The sequence below is a fragment of the Dryobates pubescens genome, chromosome 24, assembly GCF_014839835.1.
Source record: "Dryobates pubescens isolate bDryPub1 chromosome 24, bDryPub1.pri, whole genome shotgun sequence".
NCBI classification, from domain to species: Eukaryota; Metazoa; Chordata; class Aves; order Piciformes; family Picidae; genus Dryobates; species Dryobates pubescens.
The window spans coordinates 2,158,057-2,178,140 of NC_071635.1; the positions used below are offsets into that span (position 1 = coordinate 2,158,057).

The 20,084-nt window shown below is 55.8% G+C and overlaps 1 protein-coding gene across 1 annotated transcript; it reads left to right on the top strand.

Annotated features, from left to right (window-relative positions):
- Positions 1–1,639: 1,639 nt before the first annotated feature.
- RASSF6 (Ras association domain family member 6) lies at positions 1,640–19,179 on the top strand. Its single transcript, XM_009897027.2, has 11 exons — positions 1,640–1,758; positions 9,131–9,220; positions 13,725–13,803; positions 14,592–14,743; positions 15,941–16,032; positions 16,181–16,365; positions 16,483–16,584; positions 17,909–17,960; positions 18,460–18,578; positions 18,658–18,755; positions 19,104–19,179. Exons 2-11 carry the CDS (start codon positions 9,150–9,152, stop codon positions 19,177–19,179), a joined length of 1,026 nt encoding a protein of 341 aa, XP_009895329.1. The 5' UTR covers positions 1,640–1,758; positions 9,131–9,149.
- The last annotated feature ends 905 nt before the right edge of the window (positions 19,180–20,084 follow it).

Genomic DNA, 20,084 nt, shown 5'->3' on the forward strand with positions numbered 1-20,084 from the left:
CCCCACTCTCACTGGCAAGATTTTCTTCCTCATCTCCAGTCTCAGTCTGCCTTCTTCCAGCTCAAAGCCATTGTCCCTCATCCTGTCACTCCCAGCCCTTGTCCAAAGTCCCTCTCCAGCTTTCCTGCAGCCCCCTTCAGGTACTGGCAGGCTGCTCTAAGGTCTCCCTGCAGCCTTCTCTTCTCCAGCCCCAACTCTCCCAGCCCGTCCCCAAGGGGGAGGTGCTGCAGCCCTCATCTGGCTTTGCCTTGCCCAAGCACTGCTAGACCAGAAAGCCATTCAGATGTCCCCCACAATGAGGCCAAATGTCACCCTTGTAACTCCCACGACCCCTGGGGTGGGTTGGGAGTGTGCTGGCCAGGCACTGGGAGGAGATGGAGCCCCTCAGTCAGAGATGCTCTTGTTCCAGGCAGCACCGCTGAAATGCTACCGCCTCTGCCCTCCAGCTGCCACCCAGTGCTCACTGGGCTCCAGGGCCCTGCTCAGAGGAGTCTGGGGCCTTGGGCATCAGAGTGAGAAGGCAAATGTGATCCATGCAATGAGACACTCAGGAGAAGACCATGGATATGACCCTGTAAGTATGGGCATGTGTTTAATCTTGGGGACACCTGTGAGACCAGGGTGCCCAGAGGGGTTCCTTGAGCTGGTGATAGAGAAGCAGCCTTAGGGAAGGGCAGCAGTGACCTGAGCAGGCACTGGCAGAGTCTGGGGGTGATTGGCAGCAGAACTGAGCAGAGTGTCTCAGTGTCAGAGGTGAACTTTCCTAGAGGTGAGGAGCTTGAGGTCTCCTCACACCAGACCCAGGGCAGATCCTCAGCGAGTCAGCCTGTGCACTTCCTCCTGCTCTGGTGCCCCTGGGAGGGCTTCAGGAGCAAATGAAAAGCTGAATGCCATGGATGCCTGCAGATCATCTGCTCTCCTGCCTGGGCAGATAGCTCAGGCAGCACAGAAACTAAGCAGCCACTTCTCTCTCAGAACAGTTTGGAGGACACACTCAGGGCTGTTGCTTGCTCAGGCAGTACTCTCCCTGGAGAAGCCTCAGATGCTGCTGGGTTTCTGCTGTTTCCCCAGCAGCTTGCTGCATCACTCCTTGTGCTTTCAGCCCACCGTGCAGAATGTTGCACACAGAGCCACGGGGACACAATGTGAGGAATGCCTGCCCTGCACCCACAGGAGCGTGGGCTGCACTCAGCACCCACTGCCCCTGCCCGCCAGCACTGTGCCAGCCAAGGGCTGCTGTGGGAGGTCTTGCTTGTGGCTGGGGGGTGTGTGCCATGAAGCAGCACAGATCTAGACATCTTGAAATCCATCTGAGGAAGCAATCTTCCATGGTAAACCTTGGATTTGAGGAGAGGCTGGGTCTGGCAGCCTTGTGTGGAGCTAACGAGGGCTGTGTGAGCTGGCTGGGTGTGGTGAGGAGGGGATTTTCCTCCTGGCTGAAGCTGTCTGACTGCAGCTCTTTTGGACTGGGCAGCTCCCTCTGGTTCTGCCCTTCGTAAGATTTTGTAGCTCCAGGCAATGCAAACCCTTGTACAGCTTTCTAAAGCTCTGTGACATCAAAAGGGTGACCTCATGGGTGCAGGTGATCATTGCCAAGTCATCATACCTGACTGATCATGTTCCTGGTGCTTAGGTCACCGTGGCTGCTGAGGATAAAGGCAGTGACCTCTGCAAGCTGCCTTTGCATGCAGACAGAGGTCAGAACCTGTGGAGTTCCAGCTCATCAGATGATGTCAAAGCCCAGAGCCTTCAGCACAGGTACAGCTTCCAGCAGCAGCTCTGCTTCTGTCCTACCCCTTAAAGACCTGTGCCCCCTCCCCAGCTCACAGAGGGGCTGTGGCCCATGTTAAAGCATTGCAGTGGAGCTGTGCATTGCTGAGCTAATTATCTGAGCTAATCATCTGTTTCCTAGCTGCTGTTTTCCATGCTTATCTCTGGTGTCTGCAAAACATGTCCTGGCACACAAGTGTTGCTGTTGGCACTCTGGGGTGATGACAGAAAATAATCTTGCTGAAGAATGGGAGGTCCTCTGTGGGCTAGATCCAGCTGGTTTCAGTTCCTTCATTGGTTGCTATTCTGAATGCAATCTCCTGGTGAGCTGAGGCTCAGCCTTTGCATTGCAGCAGCTGGCTCGGGAAGGCCAGGAAGAATTTCCCAGCTTTGGAGTTAATGATCTGAAATTGTCCAGAAGCAGCTGCTGGTCAGGAAGCTTAGGGGCTTTCCTCCTCACTCTAAAGCAGAGAAGTGTGTCCTGAGCCCCTCTATGTCCTGTTCTGTCTGTTAAAACACTGCCCCTGGAGTCCAGCATCACCTTGCCGTGGCCAGGCTGCTGGTTTGATTGTGTGCTACCAAAACACAGCAGGCAGCTCTTCACTTCTCCGGTGGGGAGATGTTCCTCTGGCTTTAGCAGGCTGCTTGTTAATGATTTGGGGCCGAGTTACTAAGCAGCTGAGCTCCAACTTCCAATTATTTATTAACTGGAAATGATTTGAAAATTAATCATGCAAGGAGCCAGAAATGTAACAGAGCCTTTAAAGTCTGGGGGATCATCACCTTCCCTGCCTGCTCTGAAGAGATCAGCATTACCCTTTCAGTCAGGGGAGGAAATAGCCAGGTTGTGACTTGTTCTTAGCTTTCCAGGCATATAAACAATGTTTATTATGAAAGATTAGGGGGGGGGAAGCAATCATCCAACAACCCCCTGCTCTGTGCATGATGTCCTTGATGAGAGGAGCATTGGAGTTTGCAGTAACTCCTTCCTGCTGGGTGCCCTTAAAGATTTCTCCCCCATGTGCTATCTATTCCTAATCTGCTCTGACCAGGCTCCATAAAGAACTTATCAGGTGTTTGTGTGACTCAAATGGGACCAGAACTAGGAGGTTGGTAGGAGCAGCTCAAGTGTGAGAGTGAAAGCCGGAAGCCACCCAGAGCCATGGTCACCGAGCCAGGGTAAAGACCAACACAGCTGCTTTGCCTGGGAAGGAGACCTCTGGGCCTCTGTGGCCACCAGGTTTCCACTGCTGTCTTAATACTGAGGTTCTTGCATGAGTCCAGGTAAGTAAAGGATTGGCTTTTGAAACTTGTAGACTTAAAGAAGCTATCTCTAAGCTTCAATTAAATCTCTAACCTTGAATTAATCTCAAAGAAACAAAAGCTTCGTGGCTGGGAGTCAGACTGAAGCTTGAGTTACGCCGAAAGGTTGGCACCATGGTGCCCTGTTGCAAGCTGATAACGTGGGGGGGTAGATCTAAAAATACTCAGGTACCTCCTGGGACCCAGCAGCTTTAGGGCTGTGTGTCCAGCAGGGTGGATGCTTGTCAGATTTGGTGTTATCTCGGTGTAGAGACTTGCAGGTGCCAGGCTGTGCTTGCTGCCTGATCGGGCAGAGCGCTCCACGGTCTGAAGCTGTGACAGGAAAAATCCCACCTCTGGCTTTCAACGAGTTGTGGAGGCTTGTGCCAGTCCCAGGAGAGATGGGGCAGCTCCAGGGCTTGAGCTTGGCTTGAAGCTCTAAGCTCCCACAGCGTGGAGCTGCTGTGAAGTGAGCAGAAAGCTGGTGGCTGTCTCTTTCCTGTGTGCTGAGGGAGTTCTCAGTGTTTATGAACTGTGAAATCCTCACTGCAGGGCAAAGTGGAATCCCAACATCAAGGATGTTCTGTTGGGTGTCCTGCAGCGAGTCCAGCTCTTGAGAGAAGTGCACCAGAGTGGGGGTGATGTGAGCAGGAACTGTTTGTGGGTCTGCTTTGCCTCTCCTTAACATGAAACTGCATAGAGTAGAGGTTGTAAATGAATTGCTATCACTGCTGGTGTGAGAAAATGGCTTTGAAGGCAAATTCAGTATCTCTTTTTCTTGCTCTTCTCTGTGGCCCAATAACTTCCAGTGCCAGGCTTGATCTTGTGCCTAAATTGCCTGCTCTAGATGGGTGGGCAGAGTGGGAGCTGGGATGGGTGTGTGTTGCTTCAGATGTTTTCCACAGCTTCAACATCTCCTTATGCAAGAGCTGCTGAGCTGCAGTGCTCTCTGACAGACAACTCTGAGCTGCCCAGTGAGTAACAGTGATAAGGCTTTGTACAGATAAGCAAAAGCTGGCTCTGCTGCATGGGATGAAGCGGTGGAGCTGTGCTCTCACCAGCTCCCGTGGTGCTGTAAATCCACACACGTAGGCAGGAGCTGATTGCGGCTGGGTTGCTCACCAAGCCCCGAAGGTTGGTGTGTACCTGGGGAAGGAGAACTGACTTTATCCTAGGGGGGGGTTAAGGAAGAGGCAAGAGGTTGAAGCCCAGCAGAGGATGTTTTGGGGTGTGCCCTGGCAGCCAGTGATTCCCGGGAGTCAGCAGGCTGCCTCTGGTTGTGAAGTTCGAGATGAAAGCGTTAAGCGGAGCCTCCCCGTAGGTGTGACCCTGGCTGAGGCAGCTCCTGTCAGCGCTGGAGGAAGGAAGGTGGGGAGGTAAATACTCCCGACGTGCACCGAGCTCTGGGAGTGTCCCGGCCTGCCAGCGCTCCCAGTTTCAGCACAGTGATCATTACCAGCCCGGTGGGTTCCATGGAGTGGCAGAGGTAGCTGTCAGCCAGTGCTGTCATGCCTCTCCCAGGGCTCAGGGCAAGGGACCTGGAACTGCTGCTGGGCTGGTGTGCAGGTGAGTGAGGCACAGGGAGGCTTCTCCTGCTGGGCTGGTGTGCAGGGGAGTGAGGCACAGCTAGGTGGGCACAGGGAGCTTCTGCTGGGCTGGTGTGCAGGGGAGTGAGGCACAGGGAGGCTTCTCCTGCTGGGCTGGTGTGCAGGGGAGTGAGGCACAGCTAGGTGGGCACAGGGAGCTTCTGCTGGGCTGGTGTGCAGGGGAGTGAGGCACAGGGAGGCTTCTCCTGCTGGGCTGGTGTGCAGGGGAGTGAGGCACAGCTAGGTGGGCACAGGGAGCTTCTGCTGGGCTGGTGTGCAGGGGAGTGAGGCACAGCTAGGTGGGCACAGGGAGCTTCTGCTGGGCTGGCGTGCAGGGGAGTGAGGCACAGCTAGGTGGGCACAGGGAGCTTCTGCTGGGCTGGCGTGCAGGGGAGTGAGGCACAGCTAGGTGGGCACAGGGAGCTTCTGCTGGGCTGGCGTGCAGGGGAGTGAGGCACAACCGGAGCCTGCCGTGGCTGCAGTGTCAGGAGAAGCCAGCAGGTCCTGCGCTCGCCCGGGGCTCCGGGCAGATGCCGTCGGGGTGATCGCGGCGTTGGAGGGAAGGAGAAACGCTCGGTCAGAAACTCACGGGAAAGGTCCTCAGCCCGGAGGAGGCTTGTGTGAGGCTGTGGTGATTAACCTGGGCAGCCCGTGGGCTGCCCCCCGGGCAGGTGACCTTGCCTGCTTTTTGGCGGTAAAAGGGATCTTAGCCAAGGGAGCTGCCGCGGGGAGTGACTTGCGCCGGGAGTGAGGGGCGAGGAGATGCTGGGGCTCGGTGTGAGCCCTGCTCCAGCAGCTCGGTGTGAAGGGAGGGAGCTGCTCTGCCTCCCCTCCACGCCTCGGGAAGCGCAGGGGCTGCTTTCCCAGAGCAGCGCCAACTCGCCTTCGGTTTCGGTTAGCAGAGCCCGTCCCAGGGTGTGAGCAGCCAAGGACTGGTAACAGTGTTCTGCTGGAGCTCAGCTTCCGAAGGATGTGACTGAGGCCTGAACTCCTTGTGCAGAAACAGATACTGGTCCCAGTTCTTGCTGGACACCAGACCCTGCTGCAGGTAGAAGATGACTCGGTGTATGGGGTGTGTATGGTGAGCGCTGAGTTAATGCAGATGAGCCTTGTGCTTTCTGCACAAGGAACAGACAAGGTCCCACCACCCTGACTTGCTGCGGGCTTGGGACAGCTTTGGGAAGCACTGAGGCAGAAGTCCTTGGGGAGGTTTGGGGTTGCAGTGTCCCTCGGTGGTGGGAGCTCTGTGCAGCTCGCTGCTCGCTCCGCAGTCCCTGCCGTGATGGATGGATGCACCAGAAAGCACAACCAGGCTGCTGGGGACAGATCAAGATGCTGCTTGACTGCTCCTGCTGGGCTCAGCTCTGGATGTCCCTCTCTGCAGATGCTTTTTTTAACCCTTGTGTAAAATCCTGCCTGGCTCTTTGCTGCTCCCTTTGCTCTGCTGTTCCTCTGCTGTCCTGTCCCCGTGCTGGCCCCTTAAGCACCTCCAGATCACTGTTCTTAAGCAAGTCCTCTCCTCTGTCACTCCACAAAGACTTTTTCTTGGAAAAATGTCTTTCAGGTAGGACTTAAATCTGACAGGAAGGTGAAATTCACTGCCTGTGAGGTGTGCTGTGTGCCCTGATGCGAGTGACTCTCCTGCACCTTTGGGGCTCTTTCCCTTGCCTTTTCCTCAGCTTCTCCATCAGTTGCAGCCTTCCTTCTTGCTCATTTTGCCCCAGCTCCACTTATTTATTCCTGCCTTTCACACAGGCTCACAGGATGTCAGGGGTTAGAAGGGACCTCCAAAGGTCATTGAATCCAAGCCCCTTGCTGGAGCAGGAGCATAGAATCCAGCACAGGTCGCACAGGAACACATCTGGGTGGGGCTGGAAAGCCACCCAGGAGCTTCTCTTCTTCTGCTTTGCTTTCCTTCCAAAAATATTCCAGGCTTCAGTCAGTTTTCTTCCAAGTGTTAAGCTTCTTCTTAGTTAAGCCTTAGGTCAGCCAAGGTCCTGCTTTCAAGGCCTTACCTGAGGGAATTTGGCTGTTCTAGTCCAGTTTAATGTAAGGAATGCAGGAGGCAGCTTTGAATAGATGGCCACAGCCACACATTGTTGGGAGGGCTGGGAAAAGAGCACACTTTAGCTCAAATGAAAGGGGAAAAGGGGGGGAACCCCACCAAACCCACACTTCTCCTCTGTTTGCTTTCTGGAAAGAACAGGGAAGTGGCACAGCCAGCAATAGAAGTCTAGGAGGTGACAGCAAAAGTGGCAGCTTGGGTGGCTTTATGGAGTGCCAGTGTAAACACTGTCCCCTGTGGTGTCAGGGCATTGTGCTGGGTTAGTCACTGCCTGCTCTCAACCCAGGGGTTTCAGGGTTAACTGAAGAAAGGGCTGGCAGAAGGTCAGGGTGCATGGAGGGCGCTGAGCTGGTGCTGTTGGGGCTGTTGTGTGCAGGTCTGGTGAAGCAGAGCTGGTCACAGCACTGAGGACGAGGCAGTAAGCATTTGTGCTTCTGAGGCAGCTGTAGAGAAAAGGCCAGGCTGAGCTGACAAGTGAGGGGGGAGGAGATGTTGGTGAGCAATTGCTGCCACCACTTGCTCCTCCAGCTTGTTTCCTTGGCAGCTTCTGAGTGGCACCCAGCGGGTTTAAGGACAGACTTAAGGTTCTGAAGGCAAACGATTGACTCAGAGCCACTCAGGGGGGTAACAAAGCAGCAGCTGAGTGCTGCTCTCTGTGTGTACAGATCACTGCTCTCAGGCTGCAGGGATCAGCTCTTCCTCTCACATCAATCACTTTAAGGTCAAGCTCTGCTGAAGGGGACGCAACCAGGAGCAGTGAAGCGCTGCTGGGGCTGGCTGCTCTGGTTTGAGAGCGGTGACTTTGTGCTGCAGGATGTGGTTCAGTGGCAGTGGTGGGACTGGGAGCTGTGGGTCAGTGCCTGGACTTGCTCTCAAGGGGCTCTTCCAACCTGAGCAGTTCCATGGGTCTGTCTGGTAATGTGTTTCCTGGCAGAGGGGGGGAAGCTGGAGTGGCTGCCCACTTATTCCAGTGCCAAGGTCCATCAGCTGCTCTGCATCTCTTACACTGCCACAGAGAGCTGATCCAGGGGGGTATTAGTCAGTCACACCCCATGGGATTTCAAGGTGTGGCTGCTGCTTCCTGAGCTCATTTGGGAGGCAGAGGAAGGACACCATTCCACTGGCCTGCAGCAGTCTCTGCCTTAGACACAAACCCATCTCTGCAGAAGCCTCTGGGCTGGTTGGGCTTTCAGGTGTGCTCTTGCCTTGATGGCTGTCACTCAAAGGCCAGGGGCTGTGTGGATGCTTCCTGGTTTGTTTCTTCAGGGGTGCAGCACTGTTGAACTCCAGCTGCTCACCTGAAGCTTGTTTTGGCAGGGCACTCGGGCTTTAGAGGGGGTGAACACCTCCTGTGGGTTTGGGAGGTGAAGATGGAATCATAGAATGGTCTGGCTTGGAAGGGACCTCCAAAGGCCATAGAATGGTGTGGCTTAGGGTTAGGGACACTGAAGGGACCTCCAGTGTCTCCCCACCCTCACTGTCAAGAATGTCTTCCTAATCTTCACCCTAAATCTCCCCTCCTCAAGCTTCAATCTGTTCCCCCTCATCCTATCACTTCAAGCCCTTGTCAAAATACCTTCCTCTAAAGGTCATGTAGTTGTCTGCAAACCCTCTCTTTTTGACTTTGGATGGATTCTAAGGATTGGGTTCATCTCCTCCCCCATCTGTGTGATGCCACTCTTTGGGTCAAGGCTCAGTGCTGTGAGTGCAGCATCAGTTGTCCATCATGAATCTGAGTCCCTTCGCTCCCCTTCAGGTGCTAGACGAAAAGGCAGACTGAGGAAAGGAGCTGAAGGCTGCCAGGGCTCCATGATGAAGCTCACTGGAGGATGCACTGTTAGAGTCTGCTGGGTCTGGCTTGCTGCCTACCCAGAGTGCTGGGCTGACTGTGTGGAGAGCTATAAATTACATTGCTACATCACTTTAATTACAGCCTTGCTCTCCCTTTGAGGTCCCAGCTGCTTGCTCTGTGTGCTGCAGGATGCTGCCAGTGATCAACACTTCTCCTCTTGCTTAGTTTTACAAACCTGTTTGGGGGTGGCTAGCTGAGTCACTTCTTTGGAGGTGACCCTGGGCCATGCTCTGTCCTTAATTAACAGATGAATGCTAACCGGTCCTTGGGTTGCAGTCGAGCAAGTGGAGCACAACTGGAGTTGTGGAGCTGTCCTAAAAGCCCTGGTGTGTGCAGCAGCTGGGGTCTGAGGTGCTGGGAGACACTTGATGGGGATGGCTCAGGGCTTTTTTTTCCCAGTGGGAATGGGGAACACCTGGGCAGGAATAAATACAGAGGAGTTAAAACATGGCATCACTGCCCCTTAGCTTGAGAGTCCCAGCCTGCTCCACTTGCCTTTGTTGTGGTCCCTTCAGAGACATGACTGCATGTCGTTTTGTTTAACCTTCTCTTTAGGTTCATCTCTTCTGAATAAATGAAGAAAGTGACTATGAAAGCACAGCATCTGCCTTCCTTTTCCATCAATGAGGAGAAGTTCCTGACCAGGTAAAGTGTTAAACAGCCCCCAACGTCTAATGGGCTGCTTGCCTTCAAGTTACTCCCTGATTATTCACTGCCAGGGGGTCCTGTGAGAGCTGAGCCTGCAGCAGCAGGTCCTGCAACTGGCTGTGGAGTGTCTGCAGAGGAAAGCTGCCCTTCACAGGGCTTCCAAAGCTCCCAGCAAAGCCCGTGGGGTTTTCATGGGGTAGCACTTGCAGAGGATGCTGAGAGAAGGCTCCAAACAGGGGAAGAAAACCTTCTTGTCTTTGAGACTGCTTGGAACCGAATGGAGTTCAGCGGCAGTAGGGATGGGCTCTGGACCCCAGGAGCGCTGTTGGTGTCTGCCCTGGTCAGGAGGATGCTGGAGCTCTGCCCAAAGCTCGCCGGGGCCGGGGCCGGGGCCGGGGCCGGGGGTCGCAGCCCCTCCTGGCGGCCGTTCCTTTCGTGCTGCTGCTGGCTTGGGGACAGGGTGCTGCTGGCAGAGCTGCTTGAGCTCTGTGACCTTCCCCACACCTGGCCTGGGAAGCGTTTGGAGTGTCCCAGATGAAGCCATGGCTCTAGGGTTTTGTTCCTTTGTATGCTGCCCTCTTAGTGAAAGCTGGGTCCTGACTGAGGCTCTTCTGCCTCACAGCCGTGGGTTCAAGTGCTGCTCAAGTTTCTCTGCTTTGCAAACCCCACCAAGGGGTTTCAGGAATCCCTCACGTTCCATCTGCACTCCAGCTTGCTGCCAGTGCAGCTCCCAGGCTCTTGTCCTTCATCTCTACCTCAGATCTGTGCTCTGCTGCTCCTCTTCCCGTTGTGCCATGCAAACCTGCTGATGTGGCAAGCCTGCTGGTGGGGATTGCACAACGGCTGGATCAAAAGGCTGACCAAAGCATGTGGGATTGTTTGCCTGGCTGAGCTGCTGTGTCTTGAAGCAGACCTGCCACAAATATCCTTGGGTAAAGGCCTAGGGCTTGGGGAGAAGAGGACACAGGTGAATTATCCTGAGTTAGTCTTTCAAGTGGACCCATTCTGCCTTGTGGCTTGCCACACTTGTCCTTGAGGCTCCTTTCTGCCCTGCCTCTGTTCCTGAGGAAAGTGGTGCACCTGCAGTCAGTGCTACCTTTGGGGTTGTCTCTGGGTTGTCCTAGCAGTTCCTTAGCTTTGGCCTCTGTGAGCAGCTGTGTTTGGCTGTGGTCACAAAGCTGTGCCTTGAGGAGCAGCCTCAGCAGAGCAGCCGAGCTCTGCAGGTGTCAGCAGCTGCCTCTGGGTCAGGGCAGGCTTTGGGCACTCCTGGTGCAGATGTGCTCCAACAAGGCAGTGAGGAGGCTGAGGCAGCTGCTCTTCCTTTCTGGGGCTGCAAAAGGCAAAGAATTGTCTTTTCTACTGTCTCCAGTACCCAAAGGCACATCACAGGGAGAGCTGCTGTTGCATCTTGCGGGGTGGTTTGTCACTGCTGGCTGCCCTGATGCAAGGGTGAGACCTGGGGGAATTTATGTGTGCAAACTTCTGTGGGAGCTGCTGGGAGGTTTTTCCAGGTGAGGCACAGAAACCAAGTCAAAATCCTCAGAGCTTGCTCTGAGAAAGGGAACCAGCCTCGGAGAGAAGCCTCACCTCATCACCAGCTGCTTTTAGCCTAGGATTTGCTTTCCCTCTGTACCCAGCACAGACTGATAGATGGGCCTCAGTGTGACCCAAGTCTTTATTTATTCCTAATCCATCTCCAGGGAGCTGATCTCCCCAGCCCTTTACCTGGAAGCAGCTTGCACAGTAGCAGCTGGCAACAGGATGATTGCCAGAGGTTTTAAGCTGCACAGTGCCAAAGGACTGCTGCTCTGAGCAGCTCACAGGCAGGGTCAGTGAGTCTGCCACAGCTTGGGTCACACACAACCACAGCTCTCCTCCCTGGCTCTTAATCTGACTTTGCATCTGGGTGAGGCCTGTGTCCAGGATGTGTTTCATCTTGCTTCCTTTAGCCAGCATGAGCCCAACTGCACTTGCACCTGATTGATATCAGTTAAACTCTTGGTGGGATGAGCTGAACACAATCCCTGGCCCAGGAGATGCAGCCTGTGGTGAGCTGCTCCATCCAGCACAGGGGAAGCAAAGCCTTTCACAGGAGGAGTTAAGAGCCCAGTGACTTGAAGTGAATGTGAAAAATGCTGCTTTGGAGCCCGTGAAGCCACTTCAAAACCTCTGGGGGGAGTTGTGGTAGGTTAACCAAGTGAATAATTCACTTCCAGAGTGGTGGAAGGGAATGCAGTTAGCTGGAGTGCTGCAGCCCGTGTCCTCGTGTGACCTGCTGCTGTGTGAGGCTCCTCTCCATGTGCCTCTGGCAGCAGCTGCTGCACAATGCTCTGCCAGTTGTCCTGGGTCAGAGGCTCCTGCAGCCCCAACATTGCTCTCTGTGCTCTTGGTGAGCTGACTGAAGCAGTCAAATGTAATTTCAGCTCAGCATCACTCCCACCTGGTTTGGTTTTCATTGACAGGGCTAAAAGTGACATAGGATCATAGAATGGTTTGGGTTGGAAGGGATCTCCAAAGCTCGTCCAGTCCAACCCCCTGCAGTCAGCAGGGACATCCCCAACTAGATCAGGTTGTCCAGAGCCTTGTTGAGCCTTGCCTTGAATACCTGCAGGGATGAGGCCCCAGCCACCTCCCTGGGCAACCTGCTGCAGTGTTCCAGCAGCCTCATGGTGCAGAGCTTGTTCCCAACAGCCAGTCTCAGTCTGCTCTGCTCTACTTTGAAGCCATTGCCCCTGCTCCTGTCACTGCAGACCTTTGCCAACAGTCTCTCTCTGTCCTTCTTGCAGCACCTTCAGGTACTGGCAGGCTGCTATAAAGTGTCCCCAGAGCCTTCTCTTCTCCAGGCTGAACACCCCCAGCTCCTTCAGCCCCAGCTGGGACACCCTGGGTTTGGGTTTAGGATGGGGTTTTGTCTGTTTTTACTGAGGATGGGTGCAGGAGTTGTACTTCTGATGGGCCATGGGTCTTGGACAGCTTGGGTAGGTGCCTGGAGCTTACACTGAAGAGTTTGCAGATGCTCTCTAGCTGTGGTCCAGCTGCCAGTGCCTCATACCAAGCAAACCCAGGGAAACAGACGTTGTTTGGAAACAAACTCGGTGCCTTCCCTCTCCACTGCAGGACTGCAATGAACCTTCTCTGTCTGTCACCTCCTCTGGTGCTCGGATTGTCCATGAGGAAGGATTCAGGCACTGCTGTGTAACAGTTTCCCATGCTTAATGACCTGTGCTGGTGGGAATTGCTGTCTTGAATGCCAGGCTAAATACCCTATAGGATGTGAAGAGCAGTTCCATGCCTGTCCCCTTGTGCTGCTGACTTCTTAGTGCTGCCTGGGGGCCAGCAGCTGCTCAGCAGTGAGCCAGAAGGTGCTTTTCCACAGCTCCAGAGCAATCACCCCCCAGCCTGTGCTTCTGCACCCTGGCATTTATGGTCTCCTGTTGCCGAGGGCTGGCTGGGCAGGTCGGTGGTGGGGCTGTGCACATCTGTTAGCTCAGCTGGGAGTGGTGTTTGCACGGCTGAGAGCCCTGCACTGTGCCTCCAGCCTGCTGGGATGCTGCTGCAGCTCTGCACACCCAGGGTTCCAGGAGCTTGGGTGGCCCAGGCTCTGCTAGCATTTCCCAGGAGGTTTGGAAATTGCAGTCAAAATGCAGTGACTGAAGCTCTGTCTTGCCACACAAAGCTGCCAAACAGAGGGGGAGGAGGCTGTGGCCTCCCTGTGTGGGAGCTCTGATTTGCTTGTTTTGAAATGCCAGCACACTTGAGATTTGAGGGCAGATTGAGAGTGAGACTGGGAAGAAATTCTTGACAGGGTGGGGAGACACTGGGACAGGTTGCCCAAGGAGGCTGTGGATGTCCCCTCCCTGGAGAGTCCAAGGCCAGGTGGGATGAGGCCCTGAGCAGCCTGGGCTGTCTATAGCAGGAGGTTGGGACTGGATGATCTTGAAGGTCCCTTCCAACCCAAAGCATTCTATGAACCTCTGTCTCCTGGCTGTTGGCAGAGGCTCTCTTCATCTCCATCCTCTCTCCTCTGAGCAAAGACTTAGTGTGAAGCTGGACAGTGAGATGTGTTAGCTGGCCACTGAGATGTGTTGTCTGGGCATGCTGTAGCTGTTCTGAAACGAGATCTGAAAGCCAAAACTCCATGAAAACCATCCTGAGGGGACAAACTGCAACAAGCTGCAGCCCTGGTGCTTGAGAAGCTTGTTCCTGGTTGCTGCTCCCTGCTGACTGCAACCAGTCCAAAGTACAAAGCTGTTCCGGGGCAGTGTCATTAATTACTCATGGTCTGGGGTGACTTTAATGTCCTCTGTGTATCAGGCCTTTAAAATAGCACCCAAGGACCAGCCCAGTGCCCTGACAAAATTCCTCTGCTGGAGGCTGAGGCATTGATCCTTGCCCTGCCCCGGGGTGTTTGGTCTCTCATGCCTCCTGCTGCCAGCACCTGGCTCTTTGTGCCAGATGGGAATCCTTCTGTTCTGACCCATTCTGCTCTGCTCTGTTCCAGAGAGCAGCTCAATTCTCTTCTGAAGACTTACAACTCCTACTACTCTGATCAGGAAAACCTGCAGCTGTCACATAATCAGGTAAGGATCATGGAATCATGGAGTGGTTTGGGCTGGCAAAGCCCTCCAAGGTCACTGAGTCCAACCATCAACCCAACACCACTGTGGCCACTAAAACATGTCCCCAGGTGCCATGGCTGCAGGCTTCCTGAAGACCTCCAGGGCTGGGGACTCCACCTCCCTGGGCAGCCTCTTCCAACCCCTGACCACTCTGGCAGCCAAGACATTTTCCCTCCTCTCCAACCTAAGCCTCCCCTGGCACAGTTTCAGGCCATTGCCTCTCCTCCTATCCCCTGAGACTAGGGAGAAGAGCCCAAGCCCCACCTCACTGCAGCCTCCTTTCAGGTTGCTGGGAGGTCTCCCCTTAGCCTCCTCCACTAAACACCCCCAGTTCCCTCAGCTGCTCCTCTCCAGACCCTTCAGCTCTGTATCTCCTCTGACCCTCAGCCAGAGGGTTTCATTGCCTGCTGCTTCCTCCTGGCCAGCAGCTGTTCCTCCCCTTTGCCACCTTCTTGGCACCCTGGCTGCAGAAGATGTGCTTGTGTGAGTAGAGCAGACAGGGTTTGACTTGCCAGTGTGTGAGGCATGGTGGCTGGAAAGCCTCCTGGCCAGAGCTGGGCTAATGCTGGCAGCAGACCAGGTCAGCTGAGGCTTTAGCAAGAGCTGAGGTATGGAGATGACAAAGGCTCTCGGGCTAACTGTCCCAGAGCTGCGCTGGCCTCTTATTGTCTCCCTGTCACTCTGAGGGAGGATCTGTTCCTTGGTGGTCACTCAGAGCTGCTGCTTCACTCCCTGGTCCTTTGTTGCAGCCAGAAGGAGGCAAGCCATTTGTTGAAGGGCTCCTGTCCATCTCCTGGGGCGTGCGGCACCCCATCAGGCTGAAAATCCAGGACGAGAAGCAGCTTCCCTCTTTTGTCACCCTGAAGGCAGCGGAGGGCAGGGGGCACTTCCCTGCCAAGAGGTAACCTGGGGGCTGCCAGCAGTGCCCCTCTGAGCTGTGGGCTGCTGGAAGGGGTGGGGGGGATGTAACCTGGCCAGCCACGGGTCACAGAGGGGTGGGGCTTGGAAGGGACCTCTGGAGATCATCCAGTCCAACCCCCTGCCGGAGCAGGGGCACCCAGGGCAGGGCACACAGGAGCACACCCAGATGGGTCTTGAAAGCCTGCAGAGGAGACTCTACAACCTCTCTGGGCAGCCTGCTGCAGGGCTCCAGCACCCTCACCATAAGGAATTCTCCTCCTGTTGAGGTGGAGCCTCCTGTGCTCCCCCTTGTGCCTGCTGTCCCTTGTCCTGTCACTGGGCACCACCCAAAAGAGCCTGGCCCCTTCCTCCTGACACCCACCCCTCAGCTATTTAGAGACATTGATACGGTTTCCTCTCAGCCTTCTCCTCTCCAGGCTCAAGAACTCAAGCCAGGGGCAGATGTTGTGCTTTACCTTGAGCACATCTGCTGGTGCAGAGCACATGTGGCCTGCAGGACAGGGCAGGCTGCTGCTTCCAGTTGTGCTTAGCCTTTGATTTCATGTGTCTGGAGATCTGGATCTTGAGTAAGCAGGAGCTCAGAGTCACAGCAGCTGGAGCTGCCCTGACATGCCTTCAGGTATGTGGAGCAGCTCCAGTGCTTGAGCCTGGATGAACTTTGCCATGCATGGAGCGCAGCCAGGAGCCTTGGCACCTTCCTTGCAGCTGGGTGAATCTCGCTTGCTGTGGGCATAGGACATGAACTGGTGACATTTCCTGCCACTTGGGGTGTTCTGTCAGCAGTGAGTGGCCTGAGGCTCTGCTGGGGAGGTGCTGCAGTGGATTGTGGAAACATTGGCATCGAGCTGAGCTTGAAAGCAGGCTGGGTTAAATCCCTGCTCTGGTGCAGAACTGGCTTGGACAGCACGAGGGGCAGTGCAGTGACTTACAGTGAGGCTGGGGAGACACTGGCACAGGTTGCCCAGGGAGCTTGTGGCTGCCCCCTCTCTGGAGGTGTTGAAGGCCAGGCTGGATGGAGCCTTGAGCAACCTGGGCTGGTGGGAAGAGTCCCTGCCCGTGGCAGGGGGTGGGAACTGGATGGTCTTCAAGGTTCTGAGCAAGGGTGGAAACGGCATGAAGCCGGGCAATGCCTGAGCTGATGAGGAGCCCTCAGCTGTGGCTGTGTTTGGTATCTCAGGGGCATGACACGCTGGGGGGAGTTTGATGACCTGCATCACATCAGTGGGGACACAGTGAAGGCTGCTGAGGAAGAGCCAGCCCTGGGGACAAGTGAGTGCCGCTGCCCTTCTCTCCGCTGAGTCCTGCTGTGGCTCCTCTCCCATTCCCTCACACACAGCAATCCTCCTGCCCACTGCCTCCTCCCTGGGGGGTGCTGGCGAGGGGGCAGAGCAGGGCTGATGCAGTTGGGTTTCTCTAGGCCACCCCTGCTACCAGAGCCTGACGCTGCAGCCCCAGAGCCAGCAGGAGCAGGACTGTGCCACCCTGCCCAGGGCCCGCAGCGAGGCGGCCGCGCTGCGCAGGAGGCCCAGGGGCCCCACCATAGCCAGGAGAGAGGAGGAGACTCACAGGTTCTCAATCAATGGCCACTTCTACAACTATGAGGTAGGGAGGGTGCTGCTGTGTGCTGGCAAACCCAACAGCTGTCCTCTCCTGCAGCACTGCTGGCTTACAGCCCTCCCCCCCCAGGACAGTCCTCATGCTCTGCTGCTTTGTTCCTAGACCTCGGTTTTCACTCCAGCTTTTGGATCAGAAACCAAGATAAGGATCAACAGCCAGATGAGGACAAGGCAGGTCATAGAGCAGCTGCTGAGGAAGTTCAAGGTAACTCCTGCTCCCTCCAGGGAGGTGCTCATGACCAGGTTGGGCAGCGTTTGGAGGCTTGGAACAACCTGGGCTGGTGGGAGGTGTCCCTGCCTGTGGCAGAGGGGTTGGAACTGGATGGTCTTGAAGGTCCTTTCCAACCCAAACCATCCTGTAAAGTCTGTTTGCAGGAGCAAGTGCAGCTGTTCTGGGAAGGTTAAGTGGAGTGTAGTGGGAGAGGCAGGGAATGCCCGGGTGAGGATGGAGGGGCAGGGAATGCCCGGGTGAGGATGGAGGGGCAGGGAATGCCCGGGTGAGGATGGAGGGGCAGGGAATGCCTGGGTGAGGATGGTGCCAACCACAGAAAAGGCCACCTGGGCTGGCTTCATTTTACAAGCTTTTCTCAGCAGTTTGGATCTAGAGAGGTCCCCTAGAAGGTAATGAGGGAAGAGCAACTCTGGAAATGCTCCCAGGAGGCTTAGGTTGGATATGAAGAACAATTTCTTCACTTCAAGAGCAGTCAGGGGTCGGAAGAGGCTGCCCAGGGAGGTGATGGAGTCCTCATCCCTGGAGGTGCTCCAGAAACCTGTGGCCACGGCACTTGTGGCGATGGTTTGGTGGCCCTGGTGGGGTTGGGCTGCTGCTTGGCGTCGATGGTCTCGGGGGGCTGCGGGGGGATGCCTGCGGCCGCGGCCGTGCTGCCCTCTCGTGGCAGCCTCCGGCAACTGCACGCCGCTCAAGCGGAGCGGCTCTGGCTCCGCCCGAGGCGTGCTGCTAGACCCGGGGCCGCAGAACGCTCCAGAGAGCCACAGGTAGTGCTCGGGATCGCTAGGGCTGAGGACGAGCAGCTGAGGGAACTGGGATTGTTCAGCCTGAAGGAGAGGAGGCTGAGAGGAGACCTCATTGCTCTCTGCAGCAGCCCAAGAGGATGCTGCAGTGAGGTGGGGGTTGGTCTCTTCTCCCTAGTTTCAGGGGATAGAAGGAGAGGCAATGGCCTGAAACTGTGCCAGGGGAGGCTTAGGTTGGAGGTGAGGGAAATTTTCTTTGCTGCCAGAGTGGTCAGGGGTTGGAAGAGGCTGCCCAGGGAGGTGGTGGAGTCCCCAGCCCTGGTGGTCTTCAAGGAACCTGGGGCCATGGTTTGGTGGCCAAGGTGGCGTTGGGTTGGACTCTTAGAGGCACTTTCCAACCCAAGCAGCTCCATGACTCTATGCAACCCAGTGGCTTTTAGCTCTTCCCCAGGCAGGACCCTGCTCAGACCCCGATCTGAGTGGAGGAGCAGAGGGCATCTGCTGGCAGTGGCCTGCTGGGGCAGGGTGTGTGACTAACCCCTGTTTGTGTCTGGCAGATAGAGAACAGCCCCCAGGAGTTTGCTCTTTACATCATCCACGCCTCTGGAGGTGAGCTGGGCACTGCTGCTGCCTCACTGCAGCCCTGGGTGTCCTCTGTGTGGGCTGCTGAGCCGAGTGCTGGGACTCAGCACAGGCAGCTGGCCTTGTCTGCACGCTGTGGGCAAGGAGGAGACCTTTCTCCTGCAGTTAAAAGGCTGTTGGGGATGCCACACTCTGGCTGTGTGGTGCCAGGCTGCTGCTGCAGTGCTGGGGAGCATTTGCACCGAGAGTTTGGGTGGTGGTCCTGGGTCCCAGGTACCCAACTCGAAACACTCATCTGCCAGGGAAAATGCTTGCTGCTGCAGCAGCTGACTCCTGGTTTCTTAAGGAGAAAGGGAAAGTGACCTCAGCTGAAGGGGTGGGGGTGAGAACTGCCAGGCATGGACCTCACCTGGCACATTACAGCATTTCTGTGGAGTTCTGGTTTGAGGAGAGGGTCAAGCCCAGGGTCAGCCCCTTCAGTGCTGTTGTGTGCTCTGAGCATCACAGCTTTTCTTGTCCCTCCCAGAGAAGAAGCAGCTGAGGAGCGCAGACGTTCCCCTCCTGCACAGGCTCCTGCAGGGGCCCTCGGAGAAGGTGGCCAAGTTCTTCCTGATGGACAGGGACGTGGAGGAGATCAGCAGTGATGTATGTCTGCCCCAGCTCCAGGAGCTCAGTGGCTCTCCCAGTCAGTGCAGCTGCTGATGTGTGGTTCTCATCCTGCCAGGTTGCTCAGTACCTGCAGTTCCACCTTCCCTTTTTGGAATCGATCCTGCACAGGATCAATGAGGAGGAGCAGCAGGAGATCCAGCAGACAGTTGCAAGGTCAGTGGGGGCCAGATGAGTGGGGTCACTGTGGGTCCAGGAGAACACATCCAGGTGTGGGTTTGTGGCAGGGTGCAGGTCCTGCTCTGTCTGCTCTATGCCCAGTCCTTACTGTGCCTTCCCACTTGATGCCCCCTCCCTGGAGCTGTTCAAGGCCAGGCTGGATGTGGCCTTGAGCAGCCTGGGCTGGTGGGAGGTGTCCCTGTGGAACCCGATGCTCTTTAAAGGTCCCTTCCAACCCAAACCATTCTGTGACTCTGGGAGCAGCATGTTAGGATTTGGGCTGAGCTTTTGCAGGCTCCTGTGCCAGCTAAGGACATTCCCTCTCCCCCCCTCTCCCCTCCTCAGGTACCTGAAGGAGAAGAGCCTCATACGCCAGCACCTTCGCAGTCGAGCTGCGAAGAAAACAGAGACCACTGTCTGACCTCAGCCTGCTGGGGAGCCCCACTTGTTGTCTTGCCCAAGGGAAGCTTGTCTGTGACCACCACACTGTGACTGAGGAGCGCTTCAAGCACAGTGCTCAGAGTGCTGGAGCTTCTCCTCGTGACTACACAACCCAACCAGAGCCCACTGCTCCTCAGCTTTGGAATACAGGCTGGGAACCACCCAACAGGCAGCGCTGGACCCTCCAAGGCAGATGCTGAGCCTAGCTTAAAGCTTAGGGAAGCAACCCCCTGAAGAGCACAAGGCTTTAAACCCCCTCTTGATGTAGAAGCCAGCACCCAGGAGCCCTGTCCAGGGGGCACATTGCCATAGGCAGCGTTCATTGCACAGCAAACAGGGACAGGGAGTGGGAGGGTTTCCTTCTGCTAGAGACCCCCTGAGTTGTGCTAGGAGGAAGCTTTCCAGCAGAGCTAAGTGGCCAGAGGTATTTGTGTCCAAGACTGCAGTTAGGTGCTCACCTGGCTTCAAACAGGCACCTGTGCAAGAGCCTCAAGCCCCACTGGCTCCAGCCCAGGAGACGCCCAACGTGCTTAGGCTTTGAGCTACCAGCAGGGCAACAGGAATGGAGGCTTCCCCCTTAGCAGCACCTCAGCACTTCAGGGTGGGAAGGGATTCAGGCACAGAAACACTGCTGGAGCTGCTCCTGGAGGCACATCAGTGTTTGGAGCAAGGTTCTGTGGGGTTTTGTTCCTGGCTTTTGTTCACTGTTGGGAATGCTCTGTGGAGAGGCTGAACCTCCCAGCTTGGGTGGGCAGAGGCTTTGGTGCAGGCTGGCCCCAGCTCCTGCCTGCCTGAGCTGTGCTCAGGGTTGAAGCTGATGTTGTAGAGATGTAAATAAACCCACTCTGGTAGTTTGTCTTTTTGACCTGCTGTCTCGTGCTCTGC